The sequence below is a fragment of the Girardinichthys multiradiatus genome, chromosome 9 (assembly GCF_021462225.1).
Source record: "Girardinichthys multiradiatus isolate DD_20200921_A chromosome 9, DD_fGirMul_XY1, whole genome shotgun sequence".
NCBI classification, from domain to species: Eukaryota; Metazoa; Chordata; class Actinopteri; order Cyprinodontiformes; family Goodeidae; genus Girardinichthys; species Girardinichthys multiradiatus.
In genome coordinates, this window is record NC_061802.1 from 10,524,242 (window position 1) to 10,547,252 (window position 23,011).

Sequence of the window (23,011 nt, forward strand, 5' to 3'; positions counted from 1 at the left end):
CATAAGCTATTTTTGATAAACGACCGTCTCATTTCCATCAGAAACACACTTCTCAGTTGACTGAAAATAATTTTAACTTTAAATCTGGCAGGTGCATAAATAATTTTGGACTTAACTGTATGTTGTATTCTTATTCTTTAAAGTATAAGCTTTTTCTATAATGTTAACTTAATTCAAGCTTCCAAAGTATATATTTTTTGTTTATAATATAATACACACTTCCTTCAAAAACAAAGTTGAATAGATACACACATCAGCAAACCCTTGTTATTCTGAACTTTGCCAGACTTCAGATTTATCTGTATGTCAGAGTCAGTCTGCAGCTAATTAAGCCATGTGATTTTACTGAGTAAAGGTCACTTAACGAGCGTTAGCCGTTCTAAATGAAGCATAGTTAAAACTTCAGGAAGGTTCCCAATTTTCCAACACAATGTTCTACATTCACAGGTTTTTCAAATGTAGAGCCAAGCGATTATAAAGATCCTATTTGTGTCTTCAATGTGTTCCCCCTTTTAGCTGGAAGTCGGTATGGTCAGGTATCCAACTTGGGATGGAGCAACTTATCCTTTTAACTAATTACATTTTCTGCAGCTCTGATCCTTTCATCAAGTGAAGCATGCTGCTGAAGATGCAAGACTATTCCTGCATGTGTATATTTAGCAGAATTAAGGGAGAGAAGGGGTAGATTCAGCCAGTAAAGCGATTAAAAAGTGAATCTAATTCAAAGTGGTTTATTATCTTGAAAGCCGAACTACGTCGTTTCGCAACACCATTCGCAATCTGAGCTCGTTTTTCTTGACCCTTCTTTCTTCCTTTACGCTGCTCTGAGAAGGAAGATAACTTCTACTCCAGTGATTCTGACTTTGATGATGAGGAACCAAAGAAGTTCCACATCCAGATCCGACCTGTAGCCAGCAGCAGTCGTAGCAACTCCGTCGCCGTTGAGAAGGAGCTAAAGGCCACCGTGGGGACGTTAACGCTGCCTCCCAACAGAGGAACAAGGCAGCAGGTTATTCTTTAGATATGCTGTTTGCATTTATATGTTTTATAGGAGAACTAATCCTCAAAATTAAGATATAAAAACAGCTTTTCAGTGAGTTTTTTTTTTTTGATCTTGGAAAACAATGTTGAATCATTTGACATTTTTCTGTTTTTTCCAGATGTCAGTGAAGCGACATCTCTCCAGTAAGTTTAATTCATTCACTTTTTCCTCACTTCCGTTTTTGAAATGATTTTCCGTTTTTAATGTTCAAATGATTGCCTGCCTGTAAGATACAGTGTTATGAAGAAAAGTATTTCCCCCCCTTACATTTTTCTTCTTGCAGTTTTTAAATAATTAATTATTGAGAGGGAAAAAATCTACCCAAACCAGCCTCCTAAACCAAATACCAGCTTGTGCCACTCCTGGTAGAAACAACTGCCATCAAGTGTTTGGGATAACTGGCATTCAGCTATTTACATCACTATGAAGGAATTTTGGCCCACTCTTCCTTGCAGAATTGTTTTCAGTCAGCCTCACTGACGGGATTTCGAGTGTGAATCACACATTAGTCACAGCATCTCAGTCAGATTTAAGTCCAGACTTTGACTAGGCCACTCCATAACATTTATGGGGGGGCACATTCAGATGTGGACTTGCTGGGTTGCTTCGGTTCATTGTCCTGTTGCATGACCTAGTTGCCCTTGACTGTGGATGTGTTTTTTTTCCCTGAAACACCATACTAGTGTTACGCCTCATACAATGAGATGCACACCTTCCAAAAACTTCCTGGGAACTTTCACCACTTTTCCATGGTTGCTCCATTTGTGCATAATGGCTCTTTCTGTGGTTTGCTGGAGTCCTAGAACTTTACAAATGTGTTTGTAACCCATTTCAAACTCATAGATCTGTTACTTTTTTTACTCCTTTAGATTGGGGCCTTTGTTGCTTTTTGAATATTTTTAGCCTACGTTGTGCTGTCTATTTAAGCTATTTCTCGATTGTACAGGTCTGGAAGTAATCAGCCCTGATATTGGTATTGAGCCAAAGATGTGGGTAATCACAGGTAATTCATAATGTAACAAGGGGGGCAATTATATGTTCACCTAGGGCCAGGTTGGTTGGGAAATCCTTTTTCTCTTAAGAAATAAAATCATTAAAGAAAGTTGTCTTTGTCTGATATTAAAATTAGTTTGATATGAAACAAGAAATCTGTAAGGGGCACTGTAAACTGTGCACTGCGTGTTTAACTAAACGTCACTGAGGGTTGAGCTGTTTTGCTGTCGCTAAAGGAAACTCCAGCGCTGCAGGAGGCCGATCAGAAGAAGGCGAGGCTGCCGCTCATAGGGGTGAGTCAGCAGTTTAATTCAAACGGAAACTGCAGATCAACTCATAGTGACATTACTAATGTGACACTAATGACTTCTTGTAAATCTCCTTTTGCTGACAATTTGTTTATTTACAAGATGCATAATGAATGTAGAGATTGAGAAAGAAAATTATATGCAATAAATAAGACATTTCCTGATATTTCTATTTATTTACCAAAACTGACATTTGAAGGCGTCAATGATTTTATTTTTACGACACTGTGCAAAAGTCTTCAGTCATACCTAATCTAAAAACTGCCTCACAAATGATGTAAGCATCAATGTTTTAGATAAACCTGCCACCTGTAGCACATGGATCTCCCACCAGAAAAGACAAGTATACAGAATATTCTTTAGGAAAGTGTCAACTTTATTCGAGAAGTAGAGGCTTCAGAATAATGCCTATCGAAAATATTTTTGAACTTATGAGGTTTAGCATCTTACGATAACAGCTGGACCTCTTTTAAATAGCTGATGGATAAAGGTTGCTAACTGTAAAATACTGGTTAGAGGCTTGAACCCACAATGAAAACCAGTTCTTCCACTCTCACAGTCACCTTTCAGCAGAGTCCGAACAGAGAAGCCCTCTCGGCCCCCCATAGACAGTAAATCTCTTCATTAGTTGACCTTCCACGAGCAGCTCCTGTCCTATTAGTCTCAGGCGACTCCGCTTGTGCTCTAAAGCTCAATTTACCACCAGTTGGATCATTATCTGTCAGCAGGTTAGGCAGGGGTAGGAGGATGCATCCTGCTGCAGACCAGCTGCAGGGAGTCTCTCTATTTCTCCCATAAATCCAGCAGCAGCAGATTAATATGGCTGCTCGACACAAGGAGTTGTTGGAGCTCAGTGATACCAGGTTAACTGCTTGTATTTATTGTAGAGGAGGTACTGACTGAAAGGTTCTTCCCTTGTTGCCTATCTCGCCTCCTCTCAGCGCTTTCAGGAAGGTTGCTGATTAATCCTGATGGAGCAACATCGTTTATAGTGAAGCAGTTTATCTCATTTGTGTGCCGTCTCTCTGCAGATGAGGAGCAGGAAGGCCTACGCAGATCTACCTGCAGCCCTGATCGTGGCAGGTGAGAGAGGAGTCTGCCTTTCGCCTCTTTATACCCGTCTCTTTGTACATTTAGAGATTGAGCTGTGTCGTCGTTGGCCTTTTCAGCAGTCTGAAGCTCCCCAGGCTTTCACAAAGGCCTCTCAGCTCAGCATCATTCATTTATTTTTATCCGTCGTCAGTTCTATGTTGAAGGTTGTTTTTCACATTATTCCTGCTTCAGTGTTTCCTCTGGTGCTCAAACAAGAAAAACATTTTCATTTCATTTCATACAAACAAATTGACGCATTAGAGCACAGTGTCTTGTGTTAACATTTGATGTTTTTTACATTTGATCATATTAAAACCACAAACATCAAGCAATTGATGTAATTTTAAGGGAAAGAACAACACAAGTTGTGCATAATTGTGAAGTGAAAGGACAAGCAGTTCCAAAATACAATTCTCCTGATTAGTCCATATGTGCTTAATTTAACCAAGCCATAAATCTAGATGTCCTTTGAAGGCCGTGGATTTTTCTTAAAGAGCGTTAGTGAAGGAACCGCATCATGAAGACAAAGGACCACAGCAGAAAGGTCAGGGCTAAGGTCATAGGGAATCTTAGACAGAAACATTCATCTAAAAAAGACTGAAGACTGCCAACATGCTCATTCTAACGCTGGAGGAGGTACAGATAAACAGCTGAGGTGGAAGAAACTGTTTACAGGATAACTATTTGTCATTCACTCCACAAATCTGGCCTTTATGGTAGAGTAGCAAAACAAAGCTATAAGAAGTGCAACATAACGTTTGCCATAGGTCATGTAAATGAGACAAAATTTTAACTGCAAATCATCTTGAACATAGCGGTGGCAGCATCATTCTTTGGGGATGCTTTTCTTCATGTTTTATTCATTACAAATGTGTACTTTAAAGCCAAAGTATTGAATTTACATCCCTCATAAATTGTATGGTATTTTGCACACAGTGCAGTACATTCCTGCATCTACAGAGATTTGTTGCAGGAACCAGGGAAACAGTGGTGTTTTTGATTATGATAAAACCATGGAGATTCAGTTTGTCATCCTCTTTCTCTTGGTGTCTCTTTCTGTGTTTTTCATAAACCTGTAGTTCCCTCCTCTCCCAGTTTATACCAGTGCTCACCTTTACCTGTCCAGTCTCTCTGCCTTCTCACTTTCTATTTGTTCTTCCCGTCCTCCGTCAGGTCGGGCTTGACAGCGTCCGGATCAGACAGCCTGTTTGGCCCTCCGCTGGAGTTGGCCTTCAAGTCCAAAAGCGTCGACGGCCGAGATCAGCTCAGAGAGCAGAGCGCTTATGGTGCCTCTGAATGTAAGACAAACATTTTTACTGATCCTCGCCAAGCATGGGCCAATATGAAAAAAATACCACAGTGTTTACACAAAGATTACGCAAAAGTTTTATAATAATTGATCAGATTTATTCAAAATAGGTAAAAATCTTACAGCTGCTAAAATAAAAATAACATGACATACTGATTATTAAAGTTATACAGTTTTAATTATAATCGTTAAGACTATTACAGTAATAATTGTTATCTATAGCCTTTATTTATTATTAATTAGGCCTACATATGTTAACCAAAACCTAGAATAAATTCCCACAAATGTAATAGTACCTATTAAGCACCTTTTTGCCATTTTGCTCTTTGTAGAGTAACACTAAGAGATCATTTTAGCTGGTGAATTAGTCAGGCTATCTGTGGGGGGGACAAATGCTTAAATAACCCAGTGTTTTGCTGGGAAAGCTCACATTGCTAATAATAAACCAGTTCTTTTTACAGTAAAGATATTTGAAAAGGAAGATTAAACTGTAGAAAGTTGAAGTCTGACATTGATAGAGCAGCTCTTGATCGTCTCCATCCCAAAGCTCATCTTGTTCACTCTGAGTTAGATGACCATGGTTTAGTGCACATATAAAAGATAAAGGTAAAGGACCTAAAACAACACTTTCACTTAGGACAGCCGACAACTACACCAGAGTACAGGATGTCTCGTTGCTACTTCAAATTATAATTCATTTAGTTCAAATATAACAGCCTGATATGTTGATAATTCAGGTCAAATGCAGCCCTCTTTGTCCTAAAAATTGAGGTTTATCTCTCTTGATTGTGATGGTTTAGCGTGCTTATCAACGTGTTTTATTTATTTGTTTCAGATACTGCCTTCTCATCTGATTCCTCATCACCAGAGAACGTTGAAGACTCCGGTTTGGACTCACCTTCCCATCAGCCTCTTGGACCGTCTCCTGAGCTGGCGGGCTGGGCCGCTTGGCCACCTGTGTCACAGAGTAAAGAACAGACACAAACCCTGAGCCGACCCATGGACCCTTTCCTCTCTGCTTTCCACGAGCCATCTTCTGGCCACAGCTCTAACTCGCAGGATGACTCTGCTAACGTCTGGTCTGTCGCCTCGACACGCCCATCACGGGCCCCCCCAGATATGGACTCCATGCCTGTGCGCTTCCCAGCTTTCTCCCAGTCCCTCGCTCCACCTGAAGTGGAGTCGTCCGTGTGGAACTGCAAACATATTCCCACAGAGGACCCATTTTTCGCCAGCTTTGAGAGGACAGTTGGCCAGGAGACATTTAACCTGTCTGACGCCTGGATGCGCCCGCCGCCTCGCCATTCGCAGGTCAGAGGAAAGGAAGGTCGTGGAGATCCCTTTTCTGTCTCTCGCGCTGAAACTAAGACTCTTCTTCCCCCTTCTTCCTCCTCGTCTTCATCATCCTCCTCCAATCGTAAAGAGCGAGATAGGAAACGAGACCGCAGCCTTCCACCGCCCGTTACATCCGACGACCCGTTTGCCATCACAATGATCGGAAGTCCGACTCACCAGTCGTCTCTGGCTGCAGCAGCCGGGATGGTTCCTTCGCACAGCAGCAGCAGCAGCAGCAGTAGACCAGGAGTCGAAGCAGTTTCAAGCTCTTCACTGTCAGCTCAGCCAAAGAAGGAGCTGACCCACTGGAAGTCTGTCCACAACCCATTTAGCGATGGCAGTAGCTCCAAGTCACAGGAAGGAGGCGTAAAGGTGGAAGCAGGTGGAGGAGAGCGGAGGAAACACAGATCATCAGAGAGCGAGCCACGCAGGAACGCTCCTCCCCTCACCAGGCATTCTGGACCTCAGGAGGATCTGTGCTTCTCCACAGACAAAGACGAGGACTGTCTGGATCTCAACACCCAGATGACGACCTGCAACATCGGCTCCCATAAGGGTACCAAACGGTTTACTCCTCTGCTGTTCTTCAGGCTGTGAGGTTTAGAAATCCAAGTAGTGGGATAAAGAATTAATTAAAATAAATAAATAAATGAATATATTTATATTTATCTCTATATCTCTGTCTCTGGGAATAAATAAATGCGCATTTATTTTAATCTTTTCAGTCAGTATTTGATCTTTGATCTGATGTGTTCAGGGCTAAAGTTCAGGGAGTTGTTACGTTTTTCTCATTTGAACATTTTGGGCCTCAACAGAATGTTCTGTTTCTTTGGTTTATTGGTGCAGAGAAATCTTTGTCACATTTGTTGCCAGTTTCCTTTAGTGGGCCTCTATTTTCAGCAATGTAAGAGGTACATTTGCTTGTAATTCATGCTGAGTTTTTGTCTCGGTAAGGGTCCAAACACAACTACAGGTCGGACACAACCGAAGTGGTTTCAGCTGCTCCTCCAAGAGTGACCCGGGCCAAAAGGTCTTCAGCCCGACTCAGCGGCAGTGAGAGAGTGAGTCCCTGTCATCAGCTCCCTACAAGCTGATTGAAGTAGGCCCTAAAGGTGGCAATCTTCATGTGGTCCCTCTGTGTTTCAGTCCCGGTCCCTTTGTTCCTCCCCTCTGCCGGAGCCCAGCCATTCCCTCACCTCCTCTTCCTCCTCCAGTCCGAGTGACTGGGGTACTCAGGCCAGGGACGGTGAGTGGTGGGTCCAGAACCGAGGACCCAGTCCTGCCAGAGTGGGGCAGGCCTCCCCGCTGCCTTACCAGCACCAAGACCACCAACAGAGGCCGTGTAAGTTCATAATCATGATAAACCTGAATTCATTGTTTATGTAAATGAAAGTATTTCACTTGCTAACCTGTCGCGTAAATCTGGCTGCTGTTGCAACATTCTGTGGTTTTTGTGAAAGCTCGAAAGTAACCAAGATCATAGGCACTAAGAGGGCCACAGCGAAAATGATCTGGGGTCCAAAAGAAGAGGAACGCCTGTGAAGAATCTCTTGACTATTGAAATGATACTGTGAGGACAAATAAAAGAAAAAGACAAACGCTGCTCCTTACAAAAGTATTTTCTGCATTTTCTCAACAACAAACCTCAAAGGATTTTAAAAAACACCAACATACAGTGACAGATATTTCTGAAGAAGAAGGAAAATTCTGGTTTATTTGAAATAAAAACCATAGAAGTGTTGAGTGTACTTTTGAACAGCTGTTTCTACTCTGATGCCTTAAATAAAATCCAGTGCAGCCAGTAGTCTGTAAGTAGAGTCCATCTGTTTAGGCAGCAGGCAGGTCAGGGAAGAATTTGTGGAGAAATTAAGCAAGATCCCAAGGTTCGCTGATCTCAGAGTACTATTCAATCCACCATCTGAAAATAGGAATGTGTACAACAGCCGAAGCGGGAAACCTGTTAAAGGCTGCAAAAGACTTGAGGCTGGGGTGGAGGTTCACCATCCAGGAGGAAAGAGAGTTAAATCATACAACCAGAACCACATTAAAGCTGTTTATTTGTTAGAATGGCCCAGTCAAAGTCCAGACCTGACAATCTGTGACGAGACTCTAAAGGTGCGGTTCACAGATGCTCTCCATCTGTCTCACTGAGGTTGAGATAGAGAGCCCACCCCAAATGACTCATCTGTACAAAAACTGTTCCTACAAAGTATTAGCTCTGTGGGGCTGAATACAAATACATGATATTCTTTGTTTTAGATTTTTATAGGTAAGACAATTTGAAAACCATGTTTTATTTTGCTTCCACTTCAAAATGATGCACTACTTGGGCGCTGTGCAGAAATCTCAAGGGATAATAACAGATTCTTTACTTTAGGTTTAAAAAACAGCCACAATTAATAAACAAACGACATTATTGTTGAAATCTGATTAAACAAAAATGAAATTTTGTATATGGCAAAAGCTAATTTATAATAAGGAGTAAATTAATCTCTAAATACCGATTATTAAGGTTATTAAAGTAAATAAAATAATTGAATCAGCTTTGGGAGGCATTTAGTGTCTCCAGGGTTTGTATGTATTAAAAACAAAGCTTGAATTTAATTGGTGAGTTCAGTAGGTCGAAGGCTCCTGCTTATCTTTCTTGTTAAAAGTCTTTGTTGTCAAATCTTACGGCGTAGGTCCTAGACCAATCTGTTTAAGCATGGTTTCCTCTCCACAGTGCACCTGTCCAGAGGTCCAAGCCCCATTTCGCTCAGCACACAGGATGCCTGGCCAGTAGCGGCGGCCATAACAGAATATATCAATGCATACTTCAAAGGTGGACAGCACAACCGGTCAGCATGGAGATTTTTATTAGCAGGTTAAAGTAGGATAAGCTCGACTGGTTAAATTAACATGGGTTTGGTTCTTATTTCTTCTTCAGATGTCTTGTGAAGATCACGGGCGACCTAATGATGTCCTTCCCAGCTGGGATCACACGGATCTTCACAGCCAACCCCAACGTTCCTGTGCTCAGCTTCCGGCTGGTCAACATCTCAAGGATCGATCACTTCCTGCCCAATCAGAAGCTGCTCTACAGGTCAGCTGCTCTGTCCTCTTCCCTTCATAAACCTGTCTTCTACGCTGCCGTATATGTGTTGTTTTACTGTGTCCGTGTCCTCTCAGTGATCCGTCCCAGAGTGACCCCGACACCAGGGACTTCTGGTTCAACATGCAGGCTCTGCAGCTCTACCTGCAGAGAGAGGCCGAGCTCAACCCCCAGGCTTCGTACTACAACATCGGAGTGCTTAAGTATCAGGTCCGGAAGCCGGAGGATTTTCATTTTAAGTTACTGATAATAATTTCTGTTTCTGCGTGGATCTTTAATGAGACTTGGTTTAAACAAAACTGCTAAACAGAAACCTTCAAATGTCGGTTCATTTAACATCAGAATCAAACCGACCGCCGATTAAACACTGCTTCTGATTGTGACCCGCTGCGTTTCCCTCAGGTGTCTTCTCAGGATCCGGGCCGGGCTCCTCTCCTGTTATCGGCAGAGTGTCAGCGCAGCGGCACGGTGACCCGAGTATCCCTCGATTATCACTGCTGCCCCGCCACAGCGCCCTCCACCCAACTCACCGCAGTCCAGGTCCTGCTTCCTCTGGACCACACCGCGGCAGACGTGCAGTGCCAGCCGCCCGCCTCCTGGTGAGCAGCAAGGATGGAGGGATAATGAGTGAAGCTGGCGTGGGACAGACAGGATATTTATTTAAAAAGGACCATTACAACAAAGTGAATGTTTTAAAAAAAATGACTCTGGTTCAGTGTGAAATCACAGCTGGGTCAGAGGACCCTTCAAATATAACAAGCCTGACAATGATTTATTAAGATTAGAATATGCCTCAAATTTAGTTATAACTTGGCTTATCCTGGCTCTAAAGACAAAAGGACTAAACGCTCAGCCGATCCAGATCCAAATCCAGTCGTTCAAAAGCACAGATTGATTGTTTGTCTTGTGGCCCAATTAATTAAGTGGTCTTATTGTCCGGGGTCAAATTAAAGACCAATTTACCACAAACAAATACATTCCTTTAAAAATCTGCGTTCAGATTCAGGTTGAGATACCAGCTGAGCAATCTAAGGCGAGACTGAGGAAAAAAACCTGGAGGCTTTAAATATAAGGTCCCTCAGCGGCAGGACTTTAAGGTGTTTCCACTGCAGGAATGTTTTCAGGAACCAGGGCAGTTTTCTGGGGCCTCTCTTCATTTCAAGTATAGGAACCAGGTCCAAATTTAAAGTAGTCGGGTAGAAAGGTAGCCCAGCAAATGGCCCTGATAGGCTGGTTGAACTTATTGGATGGACCCTGAACTAAATGATGGGCTTTGTAGTGTGGAGGGACTGCTGCTGAATATTATTGTTTTCCAGTTTGTATTCAAATACACTTCTACAATCCAACAACCGTGTTGGAAATGTTGAATAAAAGGGAAGTGCGGGCTTCTGCTTTCAGCATCTGTGGAGGAGGAGAGAGTAAAACTAACCAAAGGTTTTTAAAGAGTTTTTAACCCGTAAAGTTAGAGTATTTTCCAGCGTTTATGCTCTGAGATACAGATTAAAGCAGTTACAACTGCCCAGGATTATGGAGCATTCAATGATTTAAAATTTGGCTCAAGCAATCATGCTGTGTAGCATGCGTCTGCGGAGGCTGTTCCTATGAGACACCTCCCAGGCTTTAATTAACAAAGATCTGTTGGTTGTTACAAACTTGATCCAAGTTCATACTGACTTTAATTCAGTTTCAGAGTTTAAGCGCTCTGATTGGGATTACAACATAACCATAATTTATTCAGAGTTCTTCTCTGATTTTCCCCTCTCACATACAGCAGTGGCATTCTGGACTAGTGGCTCAGAGGTAAACCATCTAAACCGCCTGGTTTTAGACTCTACAGTTAGTCTCCATGAAGTTTCCACCTTAAAGCTGAAACTGACTGAGCTCCAGCCCTTTTCTGCTTTTCCAAGTTTGATGTCCTGCAGCTGTGCAGCACCTGATTCAGGCATCGCTTGAGTTGCTTAACAATTACAGGTCGAGTTTAACGTCACGCTTCACTGTTTTATTTCTGTGCTTGTGCAGGAACGCTGAGGACCGTCGGCTGCTGTGGAAGATTCCCAACCTTTCCCCGACCAACCACAGCAAAGGTCAGAGGTCACAGCTCATCATATAGAGCCAGGAGCAAAACCTGAAGCTGTCTCAGCCTCTTTATCGAGAACTTTCTATAATTATTCTGTAATAACCGCACTCGGCTCTACATTTTATTTATTTAATCACATTTCTGTGAAGTTATGGTTTCTCAGAAAATAGATGAAGGAACTTTCAGAGAGACATCAGTGGCAGGGAGATAAAAGCCTCCAGAAATCTCTTGTTTTACGAGCCAAAACCAGCAATGAATGGCTACTATAACATTATTATATACATTTAATACCGTTTTCCTCCACACGGCCTCTTTGTTTATGACTGAAGTGCTTTTCATTACTGCCGTCTAACAGGACGGAGTCCTTTTTTTTTGCTTGTCTCATAAAAAAAGCAGTTGAGTTCGTTGTCTGTCAGCAGGCGAGAAGCCCTAAATTCATTAGTCCTCGTTCCCCAGATGTCTCTATTGTGTGTTTATGAATGCGTAAACGTTTAAAATACTTACACCAGGTTACATTCAACCCAAATAGATGCAAATTGTTGCAGTAAAGTTTAAAATTTTAGGTTTTAATCTCAAAGTAGCAGCAAATCTAAATGATCTTTGCAGCTCCCAGCCACACAGTAACGGCCCAAGTTGCACATAGGTTGGTGCACATCCAGAACAGCGATGGGTGTTTCAAATGAATCGTGATTATATGGCTTAATTAAGGTTCCACAGTCAGAAAAGGTTGGAAATTATAGAATCTGATTCAGGTATTTTCCAGGTCTGGACAACTATGGAAAAAGAACATAGGAGTATGAAGAAATATTTTTCTCGGTTTTATCCCCCATTCCACTGCCTAAATGTTCTCTTTCCCCCATTGTGTTTTTTCCTTTTGTATTTTCTCCTTCCTTACTTCCTCCATCATGTCCCTCCTTCTTTCATTTCTTTCTTCCTCGTCTTCCCCACTTTTATACATTACTTGTGTCTTCCTTCTTTCCTTCGGGTCTTCCTTTCCCTTCCCCAGGTTTATATCTAATATCTTGACATGTGGAGCATCTTAAGTGGTCCCAACTCAGCAAACAGGAAGTAACAGAAGACGAGAACTAAACAGCTTTACTTGATTTAATGGCTGCTGTAAAGTAGAGGCTCGTCTGAAGCTGGCCGTCCGTGAGCATCGTTACGGGTCTCCCTACGCAGCTGAAAAATAAGAATCAAAGGGTTTGATTTTTATTGTTTTTCAAGTCTGGATACGTTTAAAAAAGTAAAAACTTGAGTATGAAAAAATGTTTAAGTTTCCAGACTTTTCCACGTTCTGTTAAATCAGAACAAAAAAGGTGAATTTTACACTCATTTATATTTTACCTGCAGAAAAACGTAAGACTTTTACCCGAATCATTGACCTGTTCGCTGACCAAGAACCTACGGATAAATGCTAACTCGTCAAACTGCATATGGCTTTAGACCCTCTTAGGTCAGGGTTTAAAACTGGACCCACAAATCTCAAACTGGACCCGGTCTAGAGGCCAGTCATCACAGAACAGACTAAAGATGTTAAAGATTGGCGGCGCTGGTGGTGTAGGGGCGAAAGCGCGCGACCATTTACGGAGGATACAGTCCTCGAATGGCGGCTGTCCCGGGTTCGAGTCCCGGACCCGGCGACATTTACTGAATGTCTCCCCCTCTCTCTACTCCTCTTTCCTGTCTGCCTACTGTCAAAAAATGGAAAAATAAAGGCCACTAGTGCCGAAAAAAGATGTTAAAGATTGCAAATTGCGAGAGTTGCATTTATAATTGCCGGGTTCTCCAACATTAAATTCAAAGTCCAGGTCCCAAGAACCAAAACGAGAAGATTAGATGTTGAGTATTAAATGTTCAGAAGGTTAACCTGTTTGGATCTTTATCTTTTACACGTCTCTTGTCATCACGTCTGTAAAGCTGTTGTCTTTTCCTGTCACCAGAACTTTTTGTTTCACTGCTCCATAAGTTAAATGAGTGGACGGGTTGGGTTACGAAGGCATTTCCTCATAAATCTGTTAAATCAGTGGATCCTAAGACGTCTGTGCGTTCGTGTGTCCCAGGCTCAGGAACTCTGTGTGCCAGCTGGCAGTGCCTGGAAGCCCCCCGAGGCCCCCCACCCAGCCTGGCTGTTCAGTTCGTGGGCTCCGGCACCTCGCTGTCGGGCATGGACGTGGAGCTGGTGGGCACCCGATACCGCATGTCGCTGGTCAAGAAGAGATTCGCCACAGGTGATACTAATATTTTAATTTAATTAATAGCAGCAGATGTTTACACTTCATGAATGTTTGACACTAAAACATTAACACTCATTGTTTTAGCATTTATAAAGATTAGCTTTGCAGTCCAAATATTCATTACATGTTGATCAGCTTCATTAAATTAGACCAGTAGGAAGCACATAAAAGCATTTCTAATACAGCATTAGAGGATTCAGTTCCTATAGTAGCAAGACTAACAATCATGCATTTGCTTACAGGACCTGTGGTTCGTTACCTCAGAGTATAATTTATCTGGATGCAGAAGCTGCAGTGTTACTGGCTGCCGTATATCAAACATGCGGATGGCGTAAACATTTGTAATTTTTCTGCTGATTTCCGGATTCGTTACTGCAGGGGTGAGGGTGGGACACCGCAGGTTTCTGTCAGCGTGGACTCGCTTCGCAGCAGAGGACATAATGCTCTGCGGGGAGAAGGGCTGTTTATATTTTTAATCTTATGGTGGTTTCTTATGATTATTGATTTAACTAAGTGGAGAAATGTTGGCAAAAGCAAAGAGGTGTAATTTAGGGCTGCGTGATATCTCGTCATTATGTTGCAAAGTACTGTCTGGACTGCATTAACTGGGAGCTGGTATTTTCTAAATGTCAGGAGTTCGTGCTTTTCATGCCAATGTAATATTTGGTCTGTTGGAAGGAGACTAAAATGCTAAATGACACAAACGACTGAAGTGAAAAAAACATGGATTCAACGTGGGGTTGAGTACTGACCAGAACATCTGCACAGTTGTGCACCGGAGTAAGGATAGTCTGGATGGACCTGGGTTTGGTTTTCATACAGAGACATCCGTGGTTTTAAAGTGAGGCTGCCTTCCATGCAGGTCAGCACCGCATTTAAAGGAGGGGAACCCAGCGCTCCAAAGCCATGAGAACAAAGGTGTTCTACACACTGGGCTTTTTGGACAGACGGATGATCGGGGAAGGGTGCTTTTGGACTTGGGCCACTGTGGAGTGCTGCTTTAGAGTTACTGAAGGGTAAATGGGTCGGCACTGGACAGTTGGGTTTAATTTGGTCCTCTATCTGATTACCTGGTTCTGAAGGCTGCCAGATGGTGACAGGACCTCATCAAGAACTTCTACAAAAAAAAAAAAAACCCAGCCCATAACGAGTCATACCTCTGGCAGATTGAAAGTATTCTAGTTTTACCAACATGTTTTTGTTTTGTCGAGTCCAGACTAGATTCCAGTCTATCTGCAGGAAGTTAAATATGAGGGTGATGGCAGGGAGGCCTTCCAAAGACCTGGTGCTCATTACACAAAATGAATAGTAAAATATTATGAGTGGAAAAATGTGAAAAGCTTTTCACTAATTGTAGGAATGTTTCATAGCTTCAATGCCAATAAAAGCTTTTCTGCTTTTTTGTTAAAAAAAAAAAAGACATCTTTTTGTATCTCTTGGAGATTTTGTCTCATCTTTTGAGAGATACCCGTTTCATTTCTTGAATTTAAATACAATTTTAAATCTAAATCTGCCAGTTTGTGAATAATTTTGGGCTTAACTGTACGTTTGCAGAGACTTTAGGGTGAGGAACTGTCTCAGATTTGGAAGCCATGTTTCTTCTAGCATGTTATTATTCAATGTCTCTTTAAAATCTGACTCAACCATTTTTCTTGTCTCAAATTGTGGGGCGAGGCATTTGAAACTAGGAATTAATTTGGGATTTCAATCATGATCGTTTTCAACCTCCAGATTTACAAACGCGTACGCTGAGGTTGACTCAAACTTCAGTTTAGTTATTTTAAACTTGTTTCAATCTTTAAAAAAAAACACAAGATCCAATATTTCTCATAACGAAGCTGCTCACATTAGATCTGGTTTTATTGTTGTGGTGGATTTCGTTGTAATCTCGTTTGTTTTCCCCCACAGGGAAGTACATGGCAGGCTGCTCCTTGTAAACCCCGATAAGGAACCGTCAGATTCCTGAGAGGCTCCTCACTGCTGGTTCAGAGAACTTTGCACTTTTTAAAAGCGAACTCTGACAGGGCTCCTGAACTCAAAGCTCAGTCGCGGAGGACATCGTGCACTTACTTCTGACATGTCCTGCTGTTTTAGGACCAACATTTTCCTTCTTCTGCGTTCGTTTTCTCTACCTTAGGTTGCTTGTTCAGTTGTTCTGGCTTTTCCTGGAGAGAAACAGTTTTGACTGAAGCTTCTTGGTTCAGACTGTTGTGCCTTTTGGTTTGAGGGACTGGAAAATAAGCTGAATTTCTTTATGTGAATTATAGAAAACATTAAAGCCTTGAGCTGAGCTGCCATGGAAATGAGGGTATTTAAATAATGTAAATACTGTATCTTTGTACCATCCTGAAGGATCAAGGAGACGTTTGGGTGATCTTCTATCAAACTGTAGAAAAAGCTGTTTATAAAGCTGACATTTGTTTTAAGTAGAGGTTTTGTGATGTTCAGAATTGATTAAAAATAATAAATGTGTTCAAACCGTTTGGGTTTACAACAGTTTATTACACATTGTGACCAAGTACAAAATACAGTGGAGCTATGCAGTTTATTACAGACAATCATCTGTCCTTCAGCCAGTTGAAGTGTAGTCAAGAACAGCTTTAAAAATACACCAAAAATAAGTTCAGTATACTTGTGAGAAGAAACTAGTTCAATAAAAAATAATCTAAAACAGCTTTACAAAACGTTACAAAGTACACATAGAAATAATTTTCCTCCAAAAGCACTTTAAGGCAAATTACTGTGACAGGCACGAGTTACTAAAAGCCTTAAATAACTTAAGACTCTCGTTGCTACAACAAAATCATCTGAGGGAAAAAATTTAATTTCAACACAGAAATCCATCAATTCAGATTAGCTCATAAATAGGATCTTTTTTTTTTTTTTCCAGACACCTTGGTTTACTGGGGCAGCTGCACGCAGTAATAAACTGAATTTCACACATTTAACACCAGATTTCTCACACATCAAAACATTTCTTTGTGTGACCACAAGCAAGTGATCAGAGCGGTCAGCACCTTCTACGTCATATATCGGGTTTATCTTTGTATTATTAAACCTGCCCAGATAGCATGCTGTATTTTCCTCATTCATTCAAACAGAATGTAAGACATTCAGTCAGAACCAGCATGAGGTTAAAGGATCTAAAAGGCTCAGCTCCACTTTGTGTGTTAAAGGTTCTGGCTTACAGGTCCAAAGCTGCAACATGGATCGTTTCCAGCCTCCATTCTGTTGATTAATCTGGAATATCTCCAACTCCAGACTGACTGAGGAAGATATTTCAGCTCTAAACATACAGTCCCTTGCAAAAGTATTCACAACTCTTAAAATCTATGCTTTTCCATGTGCAAAGGTTCATACACGCTTTTTACTTTTTTTGAATTTTCTACAAATAAAAATCTGAAAAGTTCAGCATGCATTTGCATTCAGCCCCCTTTACCTGTATGTCCATAAATAAGGTCCAGTGCAACCAATTACCTTTTAGTAAATAGTGTCAAGCTGTGTGTAATCCAGCTGTTCTGTGAAGACCTCGGGTTCCTTAGAGACCAAACAGCATCATGAGGACTGAGGAACACAGCAGGGAGGAAGTTATGGAGAAGTTTAAATCAAGTTTAGGTCCTAAAGCTCAATCATCTGAAAATACAAGTACCATGACGTGAGCATTCACCAGTGAAGCAGCCAAGAGGCTCACGGTAACTCTGGAGGAACTGCACAAGACCAGAGCTCAGGGGGAAGGATCTGTTGACTATTAGTTGGATCATAACCCACAAGTCCGGCCTTTATGAAAGATTTGCCAAAAGTCCTTATTTGCCACATGCCGTGAGGGAGAAAGAGCAACGGTGTGGCAGAAACATAACTCTGCACCCCACCCAGAACACGCCTTCCCATGATAAAACATGGCGATGGTAGCATCATGCTGTGGGGATTCAGTGAGAACTGGGAAGCTGGTCAATGTTGATAGATTAAGTTAAATATTGGGCAATTGTGAAAGAAAACCCATCAGAGGCTGCAGATGACTTCAGACGGGTACCGTGGTTCTCCTTTCAGCAGGGAAAACCCAAACATGCAGCCAGAACTATACAGGAATGGTTTTAGATCAAAGCATATTTGTGGTCCGAATGAGAATGTGGACTTGAAACTGAATGTTACCAGACTGAGCTTGAGCTATTTCACAAAGATGAATGGGCAGAGTTGTGTGTGTGGATGTGCAACACTGGTTGAGGGATACCCGTTAACTCGGGGACTGAATGCACATATAGCCAGATTTCAGATTCTCCCCACTTCACCATTACGCACGACTTTGAGTCACATGCAACGCATCCAACTGTCAAGAAGTTCAGGATTTCAAAACGTTTGCAAGACTCTGTATATTCGAACAGGTGATCTGTGAGCTTTGTTAAGATAAGTTAAATAGTATGTAATTTTTAAAAATACTTATGATGTGTAATTTAGCCAAAGAGCAGAGCGTAGAAATATTGAGGTAAAAATCCTACGAGCCGAGTTCCTGCTGCTCCAAACAGAGACGACCCTCGGCTGAGCTGGTGGGAACAACAAAAGGGAAAGTCCTTTGGGTTCGTACTTCCTCTGACCTGTTTGTCATGTGATCGCTACGAGGTGCAGCAGAGGCAACAGGGAGAGCACAACAACTACAACCAAACCAGGAGTTGAAGGTGCTCTGAGAGTTTGAGGTTTGAAGACGATACATTCATACTGCGGTTGAGGCACAGCTGAGGGACGCATTGACATCTGTAGCAGTGATTTCAAAGTTAATCTAAGGCACTCAAAGGACACTATGGCACAACTAACTCAAATTCGGAAAATAAAACGGGAACGAAGATGAACCACAAACACCACCACTCAAAATGATACATCCAATATGAGAAGCTACTGCACAGAAATAATTCACAGTTCAACAAAAACAGAAAACAAGATCTGTTACACTTGTGAAATGAAAAAGAATAAAACGTGTGTGTGGGGGGTGCGGGTTTCACCACCTTTATAAACATCACTATGGGGAGAGGCCATGCTTCTGCACTTTTCTCTATTTACATTGCACACTTACTGCAGGAAGAAGAAATCCCTGCATCCCCACCAGCTCTGAAGTAGCCTGGTTTCTGCTGCTTTCAGTCCGCTCCCGTTCAGACTGGACTCACATTTCCTGCAGAGGGTGGCTTATTTCAATCCTCTCCCTCTTCACCGCCGGCTCAGCCGGACCGCTGGACACGTCGGCGTCGCTGCCCAAATTACTCATCTCATCCGAGAAGGATGCATCTGATGGCACAAAAAGGAAGGTCCTCAACGTCAGAACAGATAATAGTAGGAGGTTCTACTGCATGCAAATCTGCTACTGAACACCCAGATTACAAATGAAGCTTTTCACACCGTTAGTAACTCAGGTTTTATTTTATTTAACAAGAGGTGATGCTATGTTGGAGAAAATGTTAAATGTGTGGAAGAGACTAAATTTATGACTGGTCTACTCACCCTTTTCCATAAGAGATGGCATCATAGAGCTCAGGTCACTGAACTGTGATTTAAGGAGGCAGAATTCGTAAACCAAAAGTTAATGAAACATTAGATATACAGTACCTTGCAAAAGTATTGGCACCCGTTGAAGTCTCTCAAGTTACAACCACAATGTTTAATGTATTTTACATGATAAAACCAAACCAAAGCAGCACATAATTGTGCTTAATCCAAAAAGTGTGGCATTGGGCGTGGTGCTGATGGTGTAGGGGCGAAGCACGCGACCATATGCAGAGGCTATAGTCCTTGAAGCGGCTGTCCCGGGTTCGAGTCCCGGACCTGGAGACATTTACCGAACGTCTCCCCCTTTCCTGTCATACTGTCAAAAAATACTAAATAAAGGCCACTAGTGCCGAAAAAACATCTTTAAAAAGTGTGGCATGCATTTATACCCAGGTTCGCTGAGTCAGTATTTTGTAGAACCACCTGCAGTTACTGCTGGAAGTCATGCTCAGTCAGATTGGACAGAGAGGATCTGTGAACACCTACTTTAACAACTTGTCACAGATTCTCAATTGGTTTAGGTCTGGACTTTGACTAGGCCATTCTAACACATGAGTATTCTTTATTCTAAACCATATCACTGTTTAGGGTCATTGTCCTGCTGGAAGGAGAACCTCCATCCCAGACTCAAATCTTTAGCAGGATCTCCTCCAGGGTTGCCCAGTATATCAACAGCATGATGCTGCCACCACCATGCATCACTGTGGGAACGTTGTATTTGTTTTCCTCTACATCGTTTAAATACATAAAGATGGACTGCCTTAATAAATGAAGTAACTACTGAAGGATTGCACTGAATTTTATTCGGTGGTATCAGAGTAAACGGGCCTGACTACGAATGTGTGCCACTCCTTTCAGATTTCTATTTTTAAAAAATGTGGAAAATCGGGTTTCATTTGCCATCACTTCACAACTACGCATTAGTTTGTGTTGGTTTCCCACATAAAAGTCCAACATTAACATTTCTGGCTGCATGTTAGACAATACAAGAGGTATGAATACTTTTTCAAGGCACTAAAACTTTTAAGTATTCCATCTGATTCTTTCATACCTCTCCCATCACAGCTATGGGAGTTTCTCCAGTGGCCTGAGCAACGCGGTGCTCCACCAGGTAGAACATGTACTCGTCATACAGCAGGCGGATCAGATGAAAGGAGCCAAAACTGGCAGCACTGCGTAGGGTTAGATCTCTGATCACCATTGAGCTGCAAGAAGGACAGACAGTCAGAATCAGCAGTCTATGAAATGCTTTGGTTTTAAGGAAAGCTCCTCTGGTTCAGTGTTGCTTGTTCCGTACCTGTAGAACGACCATTTGAGCAGGAACTGGCGGGCAGCTTTGGGGAAGCTGGGGCTCCCCTGGTGAGGTTTCAGGACCTGAGACACCACATTATCCAGCCAAGTAGCCCACTGGTCCAGAGAGCTCTGCTGCTGCAGGGTGACCTTAAAGTCTTGCTCCAGACGCTGGACCACGCTTTCGTCACACTGACAGACCCACGACGCCTGCTCCTGTTAGACCCAACAGACACACACCCAGGATCAGTCAGAGGGGAACCACAACAGACAGCGCAAGTTAAACTCTGCACAGTTTAAATGACCAGGAAGCTGCCTGCATGCCTTTACCTGGACGTTGGCAAAGTCCACCCTGTTGAGGTCAGAGAGCATCTGGTTTATCTGGGAGGTGTTCTGCAGAACGGCACGAGCTGCCTGGGCCAGGTGGTTCAGACTGGTGTATCGCCTCAGAGTCTGAGCGAATGCACTGACCACTGCCACCTACGCCACAGGGAGGAGGAAAAAAACACATAATGAACCTTTAAAATCAGTTATTATGTAGAGTTTTAAACCCTAAAATGCCATTATCTACATAAAATGTATTTATACAGTACAACAAACATTTAAAAAGGGAGATTTCTGGTTACCTTAGTGCGAACAACGTCTTGTGGGAAGCTGGTCATGGCGGTCGTCAGCCAACCCTCCAGACTCTTGGCAAAGTTTCTGATAGCCTGGGTGAGAGTGCCTGAAGAAACAGAACGGCCTGGATTACAAAGTATCATCATCACAACATCTAAACTGTGCGTATTACTTCAGACGAAGTCTCCAACGAATGAAGTGCTATACATAAAACTCTGCTTGCTGATGGTATGTTTCTCCAGTTGGATGGAGAACCTGATAAAGATCTTAGATGCTAAACATCAGCAAGTGTTTGGACACCATGGAGGAAAGAGTAGAGATGAAAATGAAGGTTCATAGTAATAAACGTTACCATTGCGAACGTTACAAACATGTTTTATCATTAAATGAAAACTAATAAATAAATAACTACTGAACAAGCTTAACATGTAAATGCATTTGGATTTTAAATTTAAAAACACCAAGAACTGTTAACCTGAAGTACATTTTATGTTAAACATTAAAAATTATGCCATACTCTGCCTAATGGCTGATGGACAGACCGTCAGAAGGACAGGGAAATCAGCGGTTTACTGGAACCGGATGATTTTTAGTTAAATGCACAGTACTCGAGCTTTACCATGTCGGGCTCACAGCAACACTCTTTGATATGAAAGCTGTTCCTGCAAGGAGACTCAAAGTTGGCTAATTTCTACAGGTGCACCTATTGCAGTTTTCTGGCCGATCCCCGATCTTTAAAAAGCCTGACCTGCCGATACCAGATTTTTCCAACTGACATTGACAGTGTCATAAGGTCACAACACACCTTCAATGTTCCAATCTTATGTTGTCAGAAGTTGTGAACCTGCAGACGTGACCTGGTGGGCAGGTCCGTCAGCCAGCCTTCTCTCACGCAGAGAAAAAGGGAACAGTGGGGGATTGTCAGAGGTAGATAAGATCGGTGGAAAAGATCGGTTTAGCATGCAAGTATCGGCCAATCATCCAAAACACCTACTAATTTCAGATCCAGCAATACAGAGACGTACTTGACTTGGAATCTGTAGGATTTGATCGAATTGACTTTGTAAAGTGCCTTGAGATGATGTGTGTTGTGAATTGGTACTACATAAATAAACTAAATTGAATGCAAGAAGTTGTTTAACAGAAAATTATGTTCTAAGAAGCCTGTTCTTTCAGGCTGCTACTTTAAAACAGGAAGGGAAAGTTCAGTAGCTAACAGGAAGGCCAAATGGAGCACAGCAAAGTTGATCTGTTTTTATCCTTCTGAGCTCATGGAGCATCTTGGATTTGTTGGGACACTGAACCCGTTATTTACTTTTTGTAATGCGAACTGCATTAATCGGTCTTATGAGATGCTAAGGATAAATAAAATGTCAACTGCTTTTTTGTCTTTGTTTTTAAACAGTAAAACTCAATTTTACAGCGACTGTTCACACAGCGTGACGTCACCTCTGCTCCTGACATTCAATGGCGGCTCATGGTGGAAAGGCTACAACATGTTGATGCTGATTCACCTAAAATTTCTATCAGCAGGTCTAAGGTTAACAAAAAAAAATAAATAAAAAAACGATCAGAAATTGGCCACAAAACTCTGATTAGAGCATTTCTACTTTTAAAGTCATAGAAAACAACAACAGGAGCACTGACTGGGAACAGGACGCAGCACATCAGGGATGAGGATCTCCACCAGGGCCTGGTACAGGATGTGATCACAGCTCCTCATCCAAACCCTGACTGGTTCATATTTACACAGAGCTACCAGCTTCTCTCTGGGAATCACACGTTCCAGGTCATCGTCGCTACAGAGAAAGAAACCATATAAATGTTGCTGTCTGACACCTTGTTCTAAACTCAGGTGGTTTGACACCATTTAGTCCTGAGTTTGAAACACACTGAGAGCTGTTTTCATTTGCTTGGTCTGACCTGTTGGAGATGGTTGTGCTACCGTCACTAGATGGCGGTGGTGAATTCCAAAAGGTCTGCCAGAGATTCTCAACATAATGGAAATGGAGATTCATCACCACATCCAAAGTAGCCTGCAGGAGAGAAGCAAGGCAGGGAAGGAGAGGGGAGGTGGAGAGGGAGAAAACACA

General features: G+C 42.2%; 2 protein-coding genes across 3 annotated transcripts in view; one reads left to right on the forward strand and one right to left on the reverse strand.

Annotated features, from left to right (window-relative positions):
- fcho1 (FCH and mu domain containing endocytic adaptor 1) overlaps nucleotides 1-15,964 on the forward strand; it is a 66,449-nt gene extending 50,485 nt beyond the window's left edge. For both annotated transcript variants that reach the window (XM_047375973.1, XM_047375972.1), the window contains 15 exons: nucleotides 819-1,009; nucleotides 1,161-1,185; nucleotides 2,272-2,328; nucleotides 3,375-3,426; nucleotides 4,609-4,733; nucleotides 5,580-6,635; nucleotides 7,034-7,140; nucleotides 7,226-7,421; nucleotides 8,802-8,916; nucleotides 9,006-9,161; nucleotides 9,248-9,380; nucleotides 9,573-9,769; nucleotides 11,190-11,254; nucleotides 13,308-13,475; nucleotides 15,390-15,964. In XM_047375973.1, the coding sequence (XP_047231929.1) occupies nucleotides 819-1,009; nucleotides 1,161-1,185; nucleotides 2,272-2,328; nucleotides 3,375-3,426; nucleotides 4,609-4,733; nucleotides 5,580-6,635; nucleotides 7,034-7,140; nucleotides 7,226-7,421; nucleotides 8,802-8,916; nucleotides 9,006-9,161; nucleotides 9,248-9,380; nucleotides 9,573-9,769; nucleotides 11,190-11,254; nucleotides 13,308-13,475; nucleotides 15,390-15,418 (2,672 nt within the window). In that variant the 3' untranslated portion in view covers nucleotides 15,419-15,964. The remainder of the gene's footprint in view (nucleotides 1-818; nucleotides 1,010-1,160; nucleotides 1,186-2,271; nucleotides 2,329-3,374; nucleotides 3,427-4,608; nucleotides 4,734-5,579; nucleotides 6,636-7,033; nucleotides 7,141-7,225; nucleotides 7,422-8,801; nucleotides 8,917-9,005; nucleotides 9,162-9,247; nucleotides 9,381-9,572; nucleotides 9,770-11,189; nucleotides 11,255-13,307; nucleotides 13,476-15,389) is intronic.
- Nucleotides 15,963-23,011, reverse strand: part of rfx2 (regulatory factor X, 2 (influences HLA class II expression)) — a 44,259-nt gene continuing 37,210 nt past the window's right edge. The window contains exons 11-18 of the mRNA XM_047375974.1: nucleotides 22,842-22,954; nucleotides 22,566-22,717; nucleotides 20,927-21,024; nucleotides 20,631-20,780; nucleotides 20,308-20,516; nucleotides 20,062-20,215; nucleotides 18,966-19,008; nucleotides 15,963-18,752 (exon numbers count right to left, since the gene is read on the reverse strand). Coding sequence (XP_047231930.1) covers nucleotides 18,631-18,752; nucleotides 18,966-19,008; nucleotides 20,062-20,215; nucleotides 20,308-20,516; nucleotides 20,631-20,780; nucleotides 20,927-21,024; nucleotides 22,566-22,717; nucleotides 22,842-22,954 — 1,041 coding nt within the window. The 3' untranslated portion in view covers nucleotides 15,963-18,630. The remainder of the gene's footprint in view (nucleotides 18,753-18,965; nucleotides 19,009-20,061; nucleotides 20,216-20,307; nucleotides 20,517-20,630; nucleotides 20,781-20,926; nucleotides 21,025-22,565; nucleotides 22,718-22,841; nucleotides 22,955-23,011) is intronic.